Here is a 20,763-nt window from a genome sequence, read left to right as displayed (position 1 = left end):
ATGTTGGAGGAGGCCGTGGATGGGTTTCTTCGCGGCTTCGAAAATTTTTGAAGGCAGATGCACAGGTTCTGTCTCCAGCTCGACCTCGGGGGTATTCGGCCTAGATCGGGGATCGGCGAAGAGAGCAAGTTCGATCTTCCCGCAACCCTTGAGGCCGAGGAGGAGGTCGCCGAGGCCGAGATTGATGCGGCCGAGCAAGCGGCCCAAGAGACTCCCCTTGGGGAAGTTGCCGAGTGCGTTCCCGAGGCCACTGGCGAAGCCCCATCTGAGGCCGCTGCGGAGTGTCCCGAGCCAATTCCTGCCGAGGACCCTCGAGTGATCATCGTGGATGACCCTGAGGTCGATGCTGATGCAGCTGCTGCTCCCTAGGACTTAGCCTTCTCTTTTTGTTTTCCCTTTTTGTAAGCGAGTTCGGCCCTTGAATACGGCCGAACCTCAATTTTGTACTCGGCCTTTAGGCCTTTATTAATGAAGAACTTTCTTTTTCTAAATTTGTGCTTGTCTCTTCTTTGCATAGTAGGTAAACTTTTACCTTGGCTGCTTAAGTTGAATTTCCCTCCCACGAATTTCTCCAAGTCTTCAAGCTCGGCTAAATTCATAGACTTAGATTCTGGTAGCATTCGCTAAATTGTCAGGCTTAGCTCTGATAGGGATCGCGTTAAGGCTCCGGGTTTAGACTTTAGGAAAACTCGCTAAATCTTTGAGCTTGGGCTCCGAAGAAGTTCCACTAAGCCTTTAGGTTTACCCTTTGGAAAATTTGGCCAAATTCTCGGGCTCGGCTTCCAGGATAAGCTTGCCAAAGCTTTAAGGTCGGGCTCCGAAGAGATCCTGCTAGGTATTTAGATTTACCTTCTAGAAAATTTGGCCAAGTCGTAGGGCTCGGCTTCCAGAACAAGCTTGCCAAAGCTTTAGGGTCGGGCCCCGAAGAGATCGTAGACCGAGGTCGGGCTACCGTTGGGGCTTTCGTGCCTTTTGATCTCTAACTCGGTCAGAGTGTCAGCAAGTAGAATCGGAACTTACGATGAGTGACTTGGCACCTCCGGGCTCGGCCAAAGTATCATCGGGCAGAGCTCGAGGTCGTCGTTACAGGCCGTCTCGGCTTAAATCGACGTTTGGACTCGGCCGGGCCCTCATTCAGAGGGGCCCGGAACAAGTGAAGATTGAACTGGAGATTGGTAGTGAGGAGGGTACGCACGGGGTTAAAGGAACCTCGACTTATGGTTGATTCAGGAGAGCATCCCGACCTTGGTCGGGGGGTTCCGAGCTTAGTCGGGGTTTTGCCGACCGTCTTGTAATATAAGAAAATAAATGCGATGACATAGGTGTTGGGTAGGGTTATACCTCTTGCACCATCGGAGCCGGGCATCTCAAATAGAGGTAAGTGACTCCGCTCTGTGATTGGCCTTTAGGGGCGTTCCTCGGCCTGTAGTCCGCTTCCGCAGGTGGTGTTATCTGTTGTAGGGATGGCGCTTTGGTCGGAGTCTTGCGCAACAGCATAGCTCGCACCGGCCGAGCAGGGGAGAATGCTGCGTTCCCTACGAGGTATTGTCTTCTTTAGGCACGCCTGCACGCCAGGGGGTCCACGTAGATACTACCCCGTTGTTGAAGGCCTCGGGGGTCCGCAAAGGTACTACCTCGTTGTCGAAGACCTCCGAGGTCCGTAAAGGTACTACCCCGTTATCGAAGGCCTCGGAGGTCCGCGAAGGTACTATCCCGTTGTTGAAGGCCTCGGAGGTCCGCGAAGGTACTACCCGTTGTTGAATGTCTTCCCGAGGTCGAGGAAGCTTGGGCTCACTGTCGACTCAGCGGCGCATCCCAACCTTAGTCGGGGTATCGAGCACGAGGTCGAGGAAGCTTGGGCTCGCCGTCGACCTGGTGACGCTTCCCAAGGTTGAGGGAGCTTGGGCTCACTGTTGAATAACGGCGCATCCCGACTTTAGTCGAGGAATTGAGCACGAGGTCGAGGGAGCTTGGGCTCGCTGTCGATCTGGTGACGCTTTCTAAGGTCGAGGGAGCTTGGGCTCACTGTCGAACAACGGGGCATTCCGATCTTGGTCGGGGTCTTTGAGGGAGATCGAGACCGAGCTCGACGTCGACGTGGCGAGGCGTTCCAGACTTGGCTGGAGCATCCGAACTTGGTCGGGCATCCGAGCTTGGTCAGGCATCCGAGCTTGGTCGGGTTTTCTGAAGATCACAAGTGTCCCAATATCAGGAGGAGCACAGAATAATTAAAGGAGAACTGTGAATGAATTAACATGAGAAGGGGACGAGAATCGTATTCCCAATCATCGAAGACCCCTGAAGGGTTTACTGGTAGTACATCCGAAGATTTTCGGAATTCCAGCTTCGTGGAATGAGGGTCCCCTGAAGAGATTTCAACTTGTATACTCCGGGCCGCTGGACTCGCGCGATCCGGTAGGTCCTTCCCAGTTCGGGGCAAGCTTCTCCTGCTCGGTGGGCTGAGAAACTTCTGCTCTCCTGAGGACAAGATCTCCTGCCTTGAAAAGCTTGGCCTTCACTCTGGAGTTGTAGTACTGCACCGTCTTTCGTTGATATCTTACCATACGAACTCGGATTGCCTCCCTGGTCTCCTCGATGAGGTCCAGGTTGCCCCTGAGTCAGGAGGAGTTGGAGGTTGTGTCGTAATGTTCCACTCTTGGTGAGAGGAGTCCAACTTCTAGAGGGATGACAGCTTCCGTTCCGTATGCCAGGTTGAAGGGGGTCTCGCCGGTAGGAAGTCGGAATGTGGTTCTGTAGGCCCAGAGGATATTGTAGAGGTCTTCGACCTATTGCCCCTTGGACCGGTCGAGCCTAGCCTTGAGCCCCTAGAGGATGGTGCGATTTATTACCTTGGTTTCTCCGTTCGTCTGTGGATGGGCTATCAAGGTGAAGCGGTGATCGATGCCGAGCTCGGAGCAGAATTCTCTGAAATGGATGTTGTCGAACTGACGGCCGTTATCAGATATAAGGATGCTGGGGAGTCCAAATCTGCAGATTATTGACTTCCAAACAAAATCCCGCATCTTCTGCTCGGAGATCCGGGCTACTGGTTCGGCTTCGACCCATTTGGTAAAGCAGTCGATGGAAACGACCAGAAATTTTCTCTGCCTGGTAGCCAAGGGGAATGGCTTCAGGATGTCAATCCCCCTTTGGGCGAATGGCCAGGGGGCGCCGATCGAGGTCAGCGGGGCCGAAGGTCGGTGCTGGATGTTGGCGTTCCGTTGGCATCGATCACACCTTCGGACGAAGTCGTTGCATCCTTTTGAAGTTTGGGCCAGTGCTCAGCCTTCCAGATGGTTTCCGCATATCCCTTCATTAACCTCTCGCATAGCATAGTCCACCTCTGACGGGCGGAGACATCTGAGGAGGGGAGAGGTGAAAGATTTTTAGTAAAGTTTGCCTTTATATAATATGTATTAGGAGGCTAGACGCTTGATTCGGCGAGCCTCGAGCTCATCGTTGGGGAGAGCCTCAATTTGTAGATAGTTGACGAGCTCGTCCATCCAGCTTGGCTCGATGTCGACGCAGAGGGTTGGCTCAGGCTCCTCTGTACCAGGCGTTTGGAGATATTCGAGCATTGTTGCCTTAGGAAGCTCGCTTATGCGGAAAGTCGCCAGCTTCGATAGTTGGTTTGCCCTTAGGTTCTCCGTTCTGGGAGTGTGCTGGATATTGAAGGAGCCTAAGGTGGACGTGAGGTCTCGCACCTTTTAGAGATATCTTTGCATCGACGGCTCTCTTACTTCAAAGTCTTCCAGAATCTGGCCTACGACCTGTTGGGAGTCACTGAAATCCTTCAGGTCCTCTGCTTTCAGCTCCTTTGCCAATTTGAGCCCGGCGACGAGCGCCTCGTACTCCGCCTCATTGTTCGAGGCTGGGAACTCGAGGCGTAGGGCCTGCTCCGCAACTACCCCATCTGGGCTTGTAAGGATAAGACCTGCTCCGCTACCCTCCGAGGTCGAGGAGCCGTCCACATATACGACCCATGACTGCCTCGGGGTCTCCTCCATTGGCATGAGTGGGAGCTCGGGATCGTCCGGCAAAGTGCACTCCATGATGAAATCGGCGAGCGCTTGGGCTTTGATCGCCGGCCTCGGACGGTATTCGAGGTCGAACTCCCCGAGCTCGACTGCCCACTTGGCAATTCTCTCGGCGCGATCCGAGCGTTGCAGAATCTGCTTCATAAGCTGGTCGGTCAGTATGACCACAGTGTGGGCCTGGAAGTAGGGCCGGAGCCTCCAAGCCGAGATGACCAGGGCAGAAATTGTTTTCTCCAGTTTAGAATATCGGGTCTCGGCATCCTTCAGGACCCGGCTGGCATAATATACTGGTCTTTGAAGCTTGTTCTCTTCTCGGACCAGGACTGAGCTTACCGCAACCGGGGAGACGGCCAGGTACAAATAGAGGAGCTCATCCTGCTGAGGTTTTGTGAGTAATGGAGGGGAAGCAAGGAGGTGCCTAAGCTCTTCAAAAGCTTGCTGACATTCCTCCGACCACAAGAAGTTCTTCGGTCGCTTGAGGATTGTGAAGAATGGGAGGCAACGCTCGGCCGACCTAAAAACAAACCTTCCCAGAGCTGCGACCAGCCCCATGAGCCGCTATATCTCCTTGACCGTCTTTGGTGGCACTATCTCTTGCAGCGCTCGAATCTTCTCGGGATTTGCTTCGATTCCTCGCTGGGTGACTGAGAAGCCAAGAAATTTGCCCGAGGTGACTCCGAATGCGCACTTAGCAAGGTTGAGCTTCATCCGATACTTTCTAAGTGTGGAGAATGTCTTGTTGAGGTCAGCCATATGGTCCTCCACTGTTCGGCTTTTTACCAGCATGTCGTCCACATAGACCTCCATATTTCAGCCTATTTGATTTTTAAAGATTTGGCTGACCAGCCTTTGATATGTTGCTCCAGCATTTTTCAACCCGAACGGCATCACTTTGTAACAATAAATGCCCTTGTCGGTGATGAAGGCCGTCTTTTCCTCATCTTCTGGCGCCATTCGGATTTAATTGTATCTTGAGAAGGCGTCCATGAAGGTCAGTAATTGGTGTCCCGAGGTGGAGTCCACAAGTTGGTCAATGCTGGGGAGCGGAAAGCCGTCCTTTGGGCAGGCTCTATTCAAGTCGGTGTAGTCCACGCACATGCGCTACTTCCCGTTAGCTTTCTTCACGAGGACCACGTTGGCGAGCCAGTCTGGATAGGAGACCTTCCGGATGAAGTCGGCTTCAAGAAGTTTGTCCACTTCCTCGACCGCTGCCTGTTGTCGTTTTGGGGCGGAGCCCCGTTTCTTCTGCCGCACAGGTCTGCAGGTCGGTTTCACCTGGAGTCGGTGAATCATGACCTCAGGGTCTATTCCCGGCATGTCGGCGGGCGACCAGGCGAAGACGTCCCTATTGGACCAAAGGAACTCAATCAGGCGGTTTCTTTCGAGGGAGCTCAGGCCGGAGCCGACCTGCACGATTAGCTCTGGGCAATTTTTTTGTAAAGAAATCTGGGTAAGAAGCTCACCAGGTTCTATCCGTCCTTTTCGGGGGTCGTCCTGCACTTCCAAGATTTCGATGGGCAGCATCTGATCTGACGTTTGAGTTGGCACCTTGGCCGGTAGCTCCCCCCGACTTGGTGCCTTAGGTGGTTACTTTGCTTGGTGAGTTGCCATGTAGCACCGCTTAGCTATTGACTAATCCCCACGAACTTCGCCTATTGCTTAGTCGGTGGGGAACCGCATAAGCAGGTGATAGGTCGAGACCACAGCTCGGAGGGCATTTAGCCCTGGTCGTCCGAGGATGGCGTTGTAGGCCGAGGATAGGCGGACCACAAGAAAATCCATCCTCACAGTACTTTCTTGGGGAGCAAACTCGACCATGACAAGGAGGCCGACCTCACCCTCAACCGGGACCGAATCCCCAGTAAATTCGACCAGTGGAGCATTCATTCTCCGGAGCTGGGTTTCTGTCATCTCCATTTTTTGATAGGCATCGTAGTACAAAATATTTATCGAGCTTCCATTATCAACCAGGACACGTTTTACATCAAATTTGTTTACAATCATGGAGATGACCACAGCGTTATCATGAGGAGTATCAACTCCTTCCAAGTCCTTGTCCGAGAATGAGATGACTTTGAAGGTGCGCGAACGCTTCAGAGGGGTCTTTCTCTCGATTGGATCTTCAGCTGAACTTCCTCCTCCGATAGCATTGATGGTACCGGTGATAGGCCTGTTATCATTTGGATTCTCGGGCAGTGCGGCATTTTTCACTGGCCTCCTTTCCTCACGCCGGTTCCGCACAAACCGGTTGAGTACTCCGCGACGGATAAGCGCCTCGATCTCATCCCGGAGCTGGAAGCAATCCTCCGTGTCGTGGCCATGATCCCGGTGAAAATGACAATACTTTCTAGGATTGCGCCGAGCTCCTGTATCCCGCATCGGGGGTGAAGGTCGAAAATAGTCTCGACCTTCTATCTCCATTAGGACCTCTGCCCGGGGAACATTCAGGCGGGTGTAATTCTCGTACCTCCCCGAGGGCATTCATGGCCGCGGTGGAGATCTCGGTCGAGGCGGGGATCTTGGTCGAAGCTGTCACCGCTGTCCAGGTGGACTCCTCAGCCGAGGCAGGTTCTTGTTTCGACAGGGAGACGAGCTTTTGGGACGGCCGCGCTCCTCGCGGCGTCTTTTCTGCTTCTTCGAGGCCTGCTCAGTCGCGCCCTGCCTGGAGGCGATGTCCTCCTCGGATTTCGCATACTTCCGAGCTCGGACCAATATCTCGGTGAAGTCGGCAGGAAAGCTTTTCTCAATTGAGAAAAGAAATCTGTAGGAGCGAGCTCCAATCTTTAGTGCCGACATGGCTATCGACTGGTCGAGCTCGCAGACCTCCTAAGTTACAGCGGTAAAGCGGTCGAGGTATTCTCTGAGGGATTCCCTCTCCTTTTGCTTGACGTCCAGGAGGGAATCCGACGTTCGCCACTAGCGCCGGCTGGCAGCAAAGTTGGTAGCGAACTGCCTGCCGAGCTGCTCAAAGGAGGATACCATGCTCAGCTTCAGCCCAGAGAACCAAAGCCAAGCTGTTCCCCGAAGAGTCGCAGGGAAGGTCTTGCAGAGCACAGCCTCCGAGAACCCTTGCAATGCCATGAGGGCTCGGTAACTTTCCAAACAATCGAGGGGATCAGTAATTCCATTGTAGGGCTCCACTTGGGGCATTTTGAACCTCGGTAGGACCGGCTCATCCTCGATTTGGTGGAAAAAGGGGGACTTGGTGGTAAACTCAAAGTCACCCTCATGCCTTGCCTTCCTGCCGTGAAGCGCTTCAATCTGGCGCTCAAGCTTGTCGAGCTCCCCAGCCTGGGGGATTGCCATAGTAGTCTGCTCCGGCTCGTGTCGGTCCGGGGCTGACTCAGCTTCCGAGAGCTGCGGCCTTCTGTCTATGCTCCTCTCCGGTAGTTCTTTCCGGGGAGACGCCCGAGCTGAGCCTTGGCAACAACATCGTCCTTCATTGTTGGCCCTCGAGGAGCCATGAAGATTTTGGTCCTGGGGCACCGGTCTGTTTGGAGGAAGCACTGGCTGGACCTGGGCTTGTGGAGGCGGCATAGGTGGGGCTTCCTCACGTTGCAAGCCTTGGACGGCTGCGGCCAAGGCTTGAACCTGCTGCACCAGAATATTGAACTGTTCCGGCTGAACTTGGAAAACTGGATCAGCCGGAGATGGCGAATTCTGGACAGAGTGTCCAGGACTTGGTGGAAGATGCCCGGAGGCATTGGAGGCTCCTTTGCTTCTCAACTTCATGGCTACAACTCGATCCCTTCCTCTAGCGCCAACTATTGCTGGAAATTGGACCCGGGGGCGGCTGTCGGCTGAGAAGGAGGAGCTCCGGCATGGGATGGCGGGTGGCGGTCCGTCGGCGGGCGGCGTCCTTCGGGGGACCTGCAAAAAGCCGATGGCCAAGGTTTCCGGCGCCGGCCCTCTGATGCCTAAGTCAGATGGGGCAAATGTATAGGGGGAGAGGAAAAATGTCTTCCGAGTTTCAGAGTCCAACCCCCTCTAAGATGGAGGGGTTCCCCTTTTATAGAGGGGTACAGGATTACCTGTGACGTGACGGGGCAAACGGGTTACCGTCATGATTGAGCATGTCGTATGAATTAATGCACAATCGTGTAAATTAATGCATTACCGTAGGAGATCAGGCCGGAGCCAATGAGTCGTTGTGGCTAATCGGACGTAGCCGAGCAGGTTAGCTATTTGCCGTGGAGGGCTTGAGATCCGTAGATAGCATGCGCATTAATTGTTGAGTGAGCCGGAGATCAGCAGAGGCCATGCGCATTGATTGTTGAGTGAGCCGGAGATCAACAGAGGCTATGTGCATTGATTGTTGATAGCGGTAGCAGGGCATGATCCCCGGTCGAGCTGCAGAAGGATGTGATCGCGGCAGGTTGATGGTGAGACCGGACTTCCGAGGTCGAAAATGTTGAGGTCGGGTGCTCGGGTCGGACGTCTCGAGGTCGAGCGCCTGGTCGGGCACCAGGTCGGGAGCTCTGAGGTCGGGCGCCTCTGAAGCCGGGCGTCTTCAGGTCGAGTGCCTCCAGGTCGGGCGCCTTCAGATCGGGCGCCTCCAGGTCGGGCGTCTACAGGTCGGGCATCTCTGAAGACGGGCGTCTTTAGGTTACGTGCCGGCGATGCATTCATATGCTTCGGAGCAATTTATTTTCCCCCAACAACATACATATACGAGATAACTGGGCGTATCTTCAAGGCAGTATAGGCAGGACTGATAGGAACTTGGTAATGTCTTGCAAGAACTAGTTGAGAATCTTCTGTTTAGAGTGGGATATAGCATCCGTGCTGGCTTTGGTCAAATGAAGGTGGATCTTTTTTCTGATCAAACAAATGGGGACCATCTATTAGATTAGAAGAATTTTGATTGATGTTCTCAACATCCCATTAGAACAAAAGGATGTTTTGCTAAATTTTGACGAGGACGACATTTGGATGTTTGATTTGTAACCCAACAAAAATATGCATAGCACGAACAGATCTTCTGTTTTAGGGAATGCTGTGGATGCCCCACAGACCCATCCTTGGATAATGTCCCATACAACTCCAGTTTGGAGGGGGACAACCATAAAGAAATATAGATGCAAACCAGGTGACCTTAGATTATCAAAACCTGAAAGATCAGGAAATTGCAGGGTTTTTTTTTTTGGTTTGTAAATGCCAAGGTTTCCTCATCTTAATTTGTACAAAATGTTAGAAGGAGAAGACAATACTTGTGTGTGTAACCTCGTATACTCATCCTTATAGCCTTGAGTATATCCCACATGGACTCCAAGGGGGCAAAAAAGAAGAAAAACTACACAATTTCCGCAATGAATGATATCCTGTAGTTCTGTTATATAAAAAAAATGACATAAGCCAGAAACGACCGATACAGCATTTAGAAATATCATCATCAGGGATGTCAGCAGGATACCCTTTTTTTTTTTTTTTGAGTATCTAACCCATCCCAAATCCGAATGGGATCCGCTAATAAAATCCTAAATTAGGATTTAAAAATTGACGCCGAGTTACATGACCTGTTTATATGATATTATATATATTATAAATCTTCATATATATATATATATATATATATATATATATATATATATATATATATATATATATATATATATATATATATATATATATATATATATATATATATATATATATATATGTAAATATATAAGCTACAAAATCCATTTGATGTGTTAATAATTTTTACTTATATTAGTTATATTCAAGCAAAGATCTTTCCCTTTGTTACCGTCTTTGTTTTTTTTTTTAATTTTTTGATAATTCTAAGTCGGACACCTGATTAATAAAAATTAATCGAATTGATTCAGATACTCGACAAGTTTTACAGTTTTTTTATAGAATGAGTTCAAAATTTTTGGGTAAACTTTTAATCAGTCTTGGAATGAGTTCAGAAGGTAGGATCTTAAATGGATTTGCAGACAGATTGGACAAATTTTGCAGGTACCTAATCATCGTGGCATTAATCAGTTCAACAATTGCATGCCTCTCCACTTCAACTCTACAATCTAAACAGCTGATCAAATATATGACGAGGATAATGATTTCCATAATTCACAAACAAACACAGTAACAACGAAGATCAGCTATCCGCGGTACCTTCATGGATTAAGTACTGTGACTTGGTATAAGAGACTTCTAACAGGATTGAAAGCCAGAAATGAAAAGTGGCTTCTCAATTTATGATGGAAGCCTCGTCATGAAACCATATGAACACATAATGCCATTACGTGCATCTGCAAAGGCTTGAAAATTCATCCTAGATTCAGAATGAGGATGATTACAAGATAAATAAGAGGATCCGAGCATGTAGCATTAGCTCTTATCAGTTTTATGCCTCTTCGGAGCTTGCTCAGATTCCTCACCACTGCTCCCCACTCTCGAGTCTTCCATTGCTTGATTAAAAGCTGAGGGGTCTTCAAGATCCTACAATCAAAGGTGATGAAAAGGACCACGTCAATAGTTGTTACATTGATTCTGAATAGTCATTGCACAGAGTAGACATGTTGTCAGCTGGAATACAAGCCTTAAAAATTAACACTACAACAGCAATAGGCTTAGACATAAACCCAAGTGCTCAACTAATAACACACAACAAAGGGTACTCACGGTCCTAAAATCCACAAGCAAATCAGGATGACAACGAGCATGAGCTCATCACTTGTCATGTACTTCTGAGTTTTGTTTGAAACTTGGGACAATCACTAGAACCTATAAGCTCTTTCCCTCATACTGCATCATGGGCCCTGCTTATAAATGAGACAAACGATATACTGGCACCAGCTTGCGATACTAAGTTTGAAAATGGTTTCACTTTAGAGTCATCTCATTTAAGTGGGTCACAAGCTGAGAATAACATGTACAACTAAACTAGGCTCAAGCAAAAGCTTAAGCTTGAACACCCTTTTTATGACCAAGAACGAACAACCAACCTCAGCTTGGCTGATAGGAGATGCGGATCCAAATGGGATTTGAGGCAATACTGAAATCACTTTAGAGGTCCTGTAAAGATTTTAAGCCCAGGCATCAAAACTCTCTAACCAGAAAAAAAATAGCAGTTTGGAAGAGACAGCTAATTAGGGGTAATAATGAGCTAGCCAGCTTTAGCTCAAGCTCCGCTGGTTTTGTAATTGAGCCGAGATCCAGCCAGCTCATTTAATTTGAAGCCGAGTGCAAGCTGTTCACAAGAGCTCATTTAAAAGATCTCATAAGAGCTGGAGATTTTTAAATGCCTTCATTCATACATTTTGAGATAACTATCCTAATCATATTTTAATCCTATATTTTAAGTATTCCATATAGATTATTAATTTATAGTAAACAAATATAAAAAAAATACATAGAGAAATGTTAATTAAATTAACATATACAATATATAAACTGCTTATTTATATTCATATTCCGAGCTTAATCAAGCTAAGCTTTTAGGGAGACGAGTGTAGCTCTAGCTCATCAGCTAATTTGCCATTCGAGCATCTCAGGCTTGAGCTCAAGTTTGAGCCAAACATGATTTGGCTTGCTACCAGCATGCTCCCTAAAAATCAAGATACCGCAATTCAACATTGGAATGAATATGGGCATTGTCCAACCCAATGTGATGACAAAAACCAACTGCTTTGGAGAATAAAATATAAGGTAATGTATCATACCCTCCTTATATAAAAAAAGAACAACAAAACATGCAAATAATGAAGTAAAAGCGAAAACAATTCAGGAACATCTTCAGCAGCAGATTACTTCAGTGAGTTATATAACATAACTGGGTAGGTTACAAAAAGCAGTGTCATGAGAATAGCTTGGCAAATGCAAGGAGATAACTAATTATTCATTATGTAATGTGCACAAGTTAGATACTAAGACATATAATTGTACTGTATAATGTTTATTCATCTTAACATAATTTGCAAATCCATAAAAAAGAAAACAGGTGGGTTAGGAAAAGCATTGTAATGAGTGTCATTTCCAAATCCAAGGAGATCAACAAATATTAATCAACTTGACAGAAGCAACTCATGATGTCATACATATAATTGTTGCAATAATGTTTATTCAGAAGAAGAAATGATCTTCATCGGATAAGCACAGATCCATACTAGTATATATCCAAATGCACAGGGTAAGACCAGAATTGAGAGTCCAGTACCGAAATGGGGATAATTTCAAGAGATGTTATTGAGAATCTCATTTAGTTCAGTAAATTAACTAGAAGAAAATATAATAAGAACAAATGAAATAATCTATACCTTAGCACTGGACATGGTGGTGGTAGCAGTCTGTCTTCTACTATTTGCACGTTTACCTAGATTGATCTGCACGGAAATGCTGGCTTGAGACAGATCTATACCTAAACTCTCCAGTGCTTGTGTTAGCGTAGTCAATATCCTATCTCACATCAAGCCCATGTTAAAATTCAGGTAAATATTAATCTCAAAATATAAAATCTTTCAAAACTGGGTCCTGCTGGTTTAACAAGAAGTTCCAAAGGATATACATAAATATGAGCAAATGAATGGTCTGCTATGAAAAAGATGAAGTTCATTAAAGCATATGCTAGAAATGAAAAAAGTAGAGATTTGAAACCTAAATTTTCTCTGTCAAGATATTTGTAAATGTATCCCACCTTAAGTGACCATAACATTAACAAGTATCCAAAAGAAATAACTAGAAAAGCATAACTCCCTGCGAAATTGAATTGCTACATCTTAGCATGAACTTTTAACAGACAACAACATTGATAGAAGCTTGTCTATTGTTGAAAAGGAAAATACAACTTATGAAAAATAAAACAAAATAACAAGGTCTTTGCTCTGCCCACCATCCACACGGAGATCAATGAATAGACAAAAATAAATAAATAAGAGGTCAAGTCAAAATGTCAAAATGCATCTACTTTTCCAATTCAAAAAACAAGAAGGGGGGCAGCTCTTTCCCAACAACTACTAGTGGAAAAAAAAAATGAATGCGGTGATAGACAGTTTAATGATTAAAATTTTCATATATAATACTTAGGAATAACAATCCATAGCCAAAGAGCAAGTATTCGTACCCACAAAAGAGAAAATGCAAGTTTTCAATGTCCTAAAATAGTGCACATAAGAAGATGATCTAATACAATGTAAACTCACCCTTGAGTATAGACACTAGACACGCTGATTGTGCCCTCATCAATGGCCAGCTCTTCTTGTATATTCAACATATCACTACCGATAGTACAGTCAGCCGGGCCTGATGATCTTTGCCACTGAGATTGAGCATGGGATGCCATGTTATCTGAATCTGAAATTAACCTCTCCTGAGGGAGTGTTAAACCAGATTCCCTTCCAACAGAAGCACAAGGAGCGAGCACTGCACCTGTACCAGTATTCATGTCTGGTTCTGCTACATTCTGTGTGTTCGAGAGCATTGTTGGCGCAATAGGGATGCTATTGTCAACAAACTTTCCACTGAACATAAACCCAGGGGGGACAGGTCCATTTTTTAAGACATGAGAAGGGTCAGATAAACCATCTGTGGGACCTTGGCTGTTACTCTGTTACAAGCCATAAAAAATATAAAAGAGATCATGTTATTCATGCATAGTCATATTCCATGCCCATAAGCAATAAATGGCAGATACAATATGATTCCAGAAGAATTTTAGAAACTAAGAAAAAGAAGTGAATTCAATGAAACACTCATCTCATTTTTTGTGGGAACCATAGAACCCAAAAGGGGAGATCCTAGGATTGGTGGAACTAGGATGTTTCAGTTGTACGCATGTGCACGTGCACATAGAGAGAGAGAGAGAGAGAGAGAGAGAGAGAGAGAGAGAGAGAGAGAGAGAGAGAGAGAGAGAATTATGAATTATAGGAGAATGACTTATATCGAAGAAATAAGTTATGGAACCTGAGAGTACAAATAAAAGCAAAATGGTCCAGGGATGTGTCTAGTTGATATCATTTAATAATATGATATAGTTATTGCTTATTTTGTTGACACATAATTCCTGTAAATTGCCAGGCGCATTAAAGAAAATTTCAAGACAAACCACCTTAATTATTTGGAAAACCTTCATCTGCTCATTCGTAAATCTAACTACTAAGGTACAGTCAGCCCCACAAGTATTGTTAGTTCTGGAAAACAGTAAACAAGATAACGATAAAAGACCAATTTCATAGTTGAAGGTCCATAATTTCAATAAAAGCACATAAAGGCCATACTAAATACCATGAAAAATGCTATCTACATCTGATAATTTAGGTGCTGTTTGGCATCACTTTTATTTTTGCTGTTTTTAGGAATAGACAATGGAAATTCTGTTTCTGTTTTTAAATTTTTGTAAAAAAATGTAGATACATTCGATATAGTTAATTATTTTCTAAAATATATGGAGGTAGTGATGATGGCGGTAGCGAAGGCAGCTGCAGTGATGGTTGTCTAAATGGTAAGAGGCGGTGGTGGTGTGACGAAGGGGGTGGTGCAGCTGAGGCAGTGATGATGGTGGCAGTGGTGGCAATAGTGATGGAAGCAATGGTGGCAACAATGGTGGCGGTGGTATCATTAGTTATAGTAAAAAATATGAATTTTTTATTTCAAAAATATTGAAAATAAGAATTTCTTATTTTTAATTTTTGAAATAATGAAAATGATTTCTGAAAAAAAGAAGTTAGAAACAATAGCACAACACATGTTTTTTGTCTCAGTTTTTGGGTATTTGTTTTTCAAAAGTAGAAAACAAGAAATAAAAACTATGCCAAACGGGCCCTTAATTTACTAGGCTTTGACAAAATAACGGATTTAAAAAAAAGATAGATCTAAAAGCATATTGCTCATTTAGAGAGACACAATTAGACTAATGCTCCCAGTCATACAACCATTTTATTACAACTGATTAATTAGTACAAATTGTATGGAGGCTCTTTGCAGTTGATCCAATCTTGTTAATATTTGGAATGTAGATAAACCAGTCCATGCATACAAAAAAAGTGCATTTAACCCCAGGCCATTCTTGTTCCAACTGGATCGAAATTTATGTGGATAAGCAGATTTTTGTGAAGCAAATGATAATGACATGTGCATCCACCCAGAAAAACAAGTACCTAGAGATAATGTCACATGCTGCCTGTCTACAAGCATATAAATGCAAATTACATGCATACATGCATGTATGCATCTGTTGACTTTTATGAAAGAAGAAAGTAAATCAATTACCCATGGCATTAATTTTGCATTTTCCTGACCCCATCCCTGGTATTCATACTTTTGTACCTTCTCTTGTAAGAATTTAACATATTCAATAACCTGCATAAGGAGGTGAAGATAATATATTATCCCATCCAATTTGATTACTGCAAAAGAAGAAAACAAGCTTGGGATGATATTATTACCTCCAAAAGAAATGAAGCTTTATCTCTCTTCTGATCACTATGAGGTATAAGGTCTCTAAGTATCTGAAATCTATGTGCCAGATTTACCATCCATTTTCAGTACATCAAATATAGTTCATGACAGATGGAAGACAATAAAACAATGCTTAAAATTTGTGCAATTTTTGATTTTCTATTTTGACTTAGGTCTATGCTGAGAAACAGAAACAAGAAAATATAATTGAAGTTTAGAAATAAGAAATTCAAAAAATGTTCATGAAACAATATAACTTATGCAACATATTTCAGTGTAAACATTACTAATTCTTTGCATTCGCTACAGTATTTACACTATGTTAGCAATCAATGTGAACGAAATGTTGTAATTTGGGGGGCACGTATGTTTTTGTTGCAATGTCTGAGATACGTGCCTAACACATCCAATATTGTCCAGCAATTCTAGGACATGAGATTCTGGATATATTGACCATGTACAAAACAAACATCTCCATGCATGTAGATGTGCACACACCATGTGTGTATATGCCCAGATTTTAGGGATTTGCAGTGTTTGACACCAATACACAAAGTCACTTCTGATTCTCTTCATATTAACCATATCATAGCAAGTTGATTTAAGCATCTCATTCAATTTATACACGGTGCTTACAAGCCAGTAGGTTTAATAGGATGGCTGCATGGACTGTACAGGAAGACTGCCAATCAAGTCATATTTATTACTAGTGTTGGCAAAGTGTGTTGCATGTGAAAGGAAGAACAGTGTGTATGATCCATTATTTGATTAAAGATTATTACTACTTAATATAACTCTGCAGATGTATTCCCCTTTTGGCTGGTGCACTTACTCTTACTTCTCTCCTTCCCAGTGAGCAAGAACTTTAACTAAGAGGGGTGCATTAATAAAGATGGATTCTCTATAGTCATGTGCGGACAGGGACTTGTAGAGTTCAACAGTTTAGGGATTTTTTAATTGTTATATAATAGCAGAGTGATGGATTATTTCATTATTATTTTCAAATAAAAATAAACAAGTTTTTATATAAGCAAAGTGAAATAAGCTAGAATTAACCTGAAACAGGTTCCACACCAAATTAGCTGCCGAAAAGCATATTTTTTCATAGGTAGTACACAAGACTATGTATGAAATTGTAAGTAACTATTTTACATTTTGTAGATCATCTTGACTCTAAATTAAATAAAAGTGATTCTATCCAAAAGACATGATTGGACAAACGAAATTGTTACCATCAGAAGTTGGGTAAAACAAGGCCGGAACATGTATGATTCTAATACAGTTGAAAAAAATCATCCATGTTATAAAAAAAGCATCTATAGAGTTCTTATATGTAAATATAAATGTATACACACACATACATATATATGTACTAGCAAAGGGCACCTGCAGCATGCTTCTGAAAAAAAAAAAGAAAAAAACATTTTTACTTTTTGACATTCTGCATATTACAAATAGTATATAAAACATAGAACAAATAAAGAATAAGGCTGCTTTTGAAGATCAGACTGATGATACTATATAATAAATCTTGGAAGCTAAAATTATTAAGAAGATAAAAGATATTGTGTAACATATATGGAAGTTTTCTGCAACTAGTAGTTTTCTTCAGTTTCAGCATATTTTAATATAAAAGAGTGCCGTGCCATAAAAGATACTTAGGGGTGTCTATGAAGAGTGCGGTTCAGATCAACTACAAAGTAGAAACTTAATTTACACTTTGAGACCCCATGCTACACATGGTAGGCTTTGAGATTCGAATGGGGCTCCCTCGTAAATTTTTAACCCAAGGCTTAGCACGGGATAACAAGTGCATATCCAAAGTCCACTTTGTATGGCATGCACGTCCCATGCAGAAACTTAGTTTCCACTTCAAACATGCCATGAAAGGAAATGTAAAGGAAAATATGGCCGGCAGGATTAGAGGATTTGAATGAGTCATTATGGGAAAAAACTTGACAAACAGGATCATAAAGGGAAAATTCCAAATTGTAAAGCTTCTTTTTATAACGGAGCGTGTGTACATACCTTCCCATTCTCAAATGAAGCCAAGAGATTTTGTCTGAAATATATACAGGACAGACCATAATAGATTGATTTTACCCAAAAAAGACTTCAACTAAGGGTTTGTTTGTTTATGTGTAACTCAAGGTGGAAGTCATGCAAGCAAGGTATACCATATCGTAACCAACCGAACGGTACAGGACGTACCAGACCGGTTCGGTATCGGTACACAATACGGATGACGTACCGATACTCAGTAGCTGGTATGGTCGGTACGCCAAATCAGCCCCCATACCGGGTGCACCGACACAGTAACAAGGTGGCACTAGTACAGAGCCCAGTGCTAAAACGACGTACCTTGCATGCATGTTATGAAAGTAAGCAACTTCCAAGAGATTGATTAACAACTAAAATTCCTTAAGTTATGTTTCCACTTAAACAATTACCCTTAAACCCCAATAAGAGACCTCCAAATTTTTTTTTAAGAAAAAAGAAGACAACCCATGTTCCCATCCCACTACAAGCAACCTCTCTATTTTGAGAAAGAAAAGGAAAATACAATCCAAATGATTGAATTGTAGTTCAAAACAAGAATCTACCATAGTAAACACCAGCAAATGAATCTCACTTCCAAGAATTGCACTTCCATTACTTCTTGAAGTTATGTTGAAACACCTAAACCTCAAGCTATAATAGGTGTTGTCGTAATTAAATTAGCCAAAAGAAAACTTTTTTGAAGATGAAATACTCCATTTTGATCATTATTCTAAACCATGCATCATATGACATGCCCTTCTAAATTCATAATATTACCCAAGATTTTCAGTATCGGTTTTTATAACCATGCTAATACCCAACTGGTATTGTGTCGTCATAGTTCGGTTCCTGATGCCGATGCACGATACAAGAGGCCTACTGCGTACTAATTCGCTACCATTTTGAGTTGGTACGCTCGATGCAGATAGGTACAGTCAAACTGAAAACATTGGTATTAACCACATAAAGAACTTTGCTTAGAAGGGGTAGAATGCATAAACTAATGCAGCCCAATCCTAGAATCTTAGAACACCTAATTGGTAACCAAGTAATATAATTATGCTAAACATGTTTTGTACTCTCCAGATTTAGGAATTTAAGCTTCTTATTCATTTCCTATAACAAAGAACTTTGCTTATATTTGTATGCTATCATCTTTTCTTCCATCTTGATAGGAAACCATTTCGAAATTAGGTCGACAAGATTGCAGGTACATTAAAGTTTTCATGCCCATAAAAAAAAAAAAAAAAAACCACAACCACAGCCAATGTGACCAAGAAAACTTATTAGCATATCGATCTGTGAGGATGATAATGAGTTTGCTTTGAAAGGATGCATATTGGACAAGAATAACCCATTTTTCTAGTCATTTTAGCTGTCAATTTGAGTCTGAAGGATGGTCTCTTTGCAAGTCCTAGCAGATATCTTGTTCCTATTTAGTACTTGTCATAAGTGCTTTTAGCGAATGAGAATCCATAAAGCCAACCCCAAATAGTTGGAAAAAGACTGGATGGTTATGGTTAAGGTGCATGGTTGGTACAAGAAGGATGAGGCATCATCTCACCATGTGAACAAAGAATATCTTGTATTCATTACAGAACAATCTAAGATCTTTGATTTATCTAGTTGCAGATGTGCATGTGACACTACAATATTAAGGAGGTACTATAAGATAAATTCCTTGTACAAATGACTTTGATGTAAATAAGATCGATGCTAGGATCAGTTCTCAGTGCTTAGATCAAGTCACTGGATTGTTTAATTATGTCATTCAATACAAAAATAAACTTTGCTCAAAACGTGAAAGGAGAAGAAAATCTGTAAAGACGAGCGAACAACATAATTGTTCAATAATATGGCAATTTAAGCATAAGGAGTCTGTTCGTGCCTCCTGGAATTGAAATGTACACAATTCTACTTAGTTACACTTGATTTCAAATGTTTCCATTTTTTTTCATTCTATATTTCATTCTTTTCCCATAAATTTTGATTTCGGTCTAACCTTTGCCAGAGTGTTAATTGCTTTTTCTTAGTCTTTCCAAATTTTGATTTCTAATGTCATAATACTTTCTTGTAAGTTGGAAAATGCCTGAAAAAAAGTGAAAGCACACAACATCACGGACATCGCTTGAAGACAAACCAGCAAACAGGATAAACTAAACGCAAATCTTATGACAAAATACATGACAATGTTCTTCATGTAGCATCAAAATGCCTTCTTTTCTTTTTTTACCTCTAGAACTAAATCGATGAACCAAGGATAACCACGATGTTGATAGATCGGTAACACCAGCAATTATTCTGCTAGTGGAAAAGAGGAGCATATTACTGTAACGGTCAACTCACCTATCATTAATTTTGCACCTCCGACGCTGCTCAGTTGCCGAGTGCTTCGATCTTGGCGTGGTTGGTGTGCTCGGTTTCTGCTCACTACTCTTCCCATCCAACATCACCGTCAACTCCACTGCCCAAAACCCAAAAGAAATTAACAAAAAACAAAAGCTTAAACCAAGTCAGTTTATCCTATTCTCGGCTCACCAGAATAAGCTGCTTTTAGATTTTTTTAAAAAAAGAGGGCTAAAACTAGACAGTCCAAAATAAACCAAATTGATCTTTCTTCACAATCAAGAAGCCTAATGGCAGAGAAATTTACAGCAAGAAGAAAGAGCAAGAAAGTGACTGGATCGCCTGCTCTTTTACTTGTGGGTTCAGGAGAATAAGTTCTTTTTCTAAGAAAATATGGATTACAACGAAGAAAAAGCAATTTTCACATGAAAAAAGATTGTCTTCCAGGTCCAGAAAGCATAGATTAGAGGTGCAAGCAAAACAAGAAATAGCAAATAACAGCTGGAGGGGAAAAAAATAGAGAAAAATAAGAAAGAGAGAACCTTTCTGGGAAGAGCTCTGACTCCTCCCAAACTCATCCTCGTCTTCGCTCGATCTCGACACCGTCTCCATCAATTGCTCCCTCTCCTTCGTCCCCGACGATCTATCGTTCCCACTCCCTCACAGCCCTCAGTGAAACCCGATCTATCGTTCCCAATCCCCTCAGCCCCCAGAAAAACCCTAGCGAGAGATCCACGGAAAACCTAAGAGAAGAAATTAAGTCCCTCTCCCTTTCTTTCTTCCTTCTTCAGAAAAATTAAAGAACAAAAAAAAATCAAAGGGACAAAGTGGCAGAAAAGAAATCGCGCTAACCAACGCCGGGTGGGCGTGGGATTAAAATAAGCGCATCCGAGAGATCTCTCGAGTTTCGTTGCATCAAATGCAATTGTAAGGGTATATTGGT

At 43.3% G+C, this 20,763-nt stretch overlaps 1 protein-coding gene across 2 annotated transcripts; it reads right to left on the bottom strand.

The window, feature by feature from the left end:
• Positions 1-10,072: 10,072 nt before the first annotated feature.
• LOC103712756 (transcription factor BIM2-like) lies at positions 10,073-20,722 on the bottom strand. 2 transcript variants are annotated; one of them, XM_008799375.4, is made up of 7 exons: positions 20,363-20,722; positions 19,821-19,938; positions 15,422-15,491; positions 15,246-15,335; positions 13,181-13,584; positions 12,299-12,437; positions 10,081-10,481 (listed from the first exon to the last, which is right to left on the bottom strand). In XM_008799375.4, exons 1-7 carry the CDS (start codon positions 20,430-20,432, stop codon positions 10,371-10,373), a joined length of 1,002 nt encoding a protein of 333 aa, XP_008797597.1. In that variant the 5' UTR covers positions 20,433-20,722; the 3' UTR covers positions 10,081-10,370. The 2 variants fall into 2 exon arrangements, with proteins under 2 accessions (XP_038983491.1, XP_008797597.1); XM_039127563.1 differs by lacking the exon at positions 12,299-12,437 and having other exon boundaries at positions 10,073-10,481.
• Positions 20,723-20,763: the final 41 nt, after the last annotated feature.

The sequence above is a fragment of the Phoenix dactylifera genome, chromosome 1, assembly GCF_009389715.1.
Source record: "Phoenix dactylifera cultivar Barhee BC4 chromosome 1, palm_55x_up_171113_PBpolish2nd_filt_p, whole genome shotgun sequence".
NCBI classification, from domain to species: domain Eukaryota; kingdom Viridiplantae; phylum Streptophyta; class Magnoliopsida; order Arecales; family Arecaceae; genus Phoenix; species Phoenix dactylifera.
This window is presented reverse-complemented; position numbering and strand designations above follow the sequence as displayed.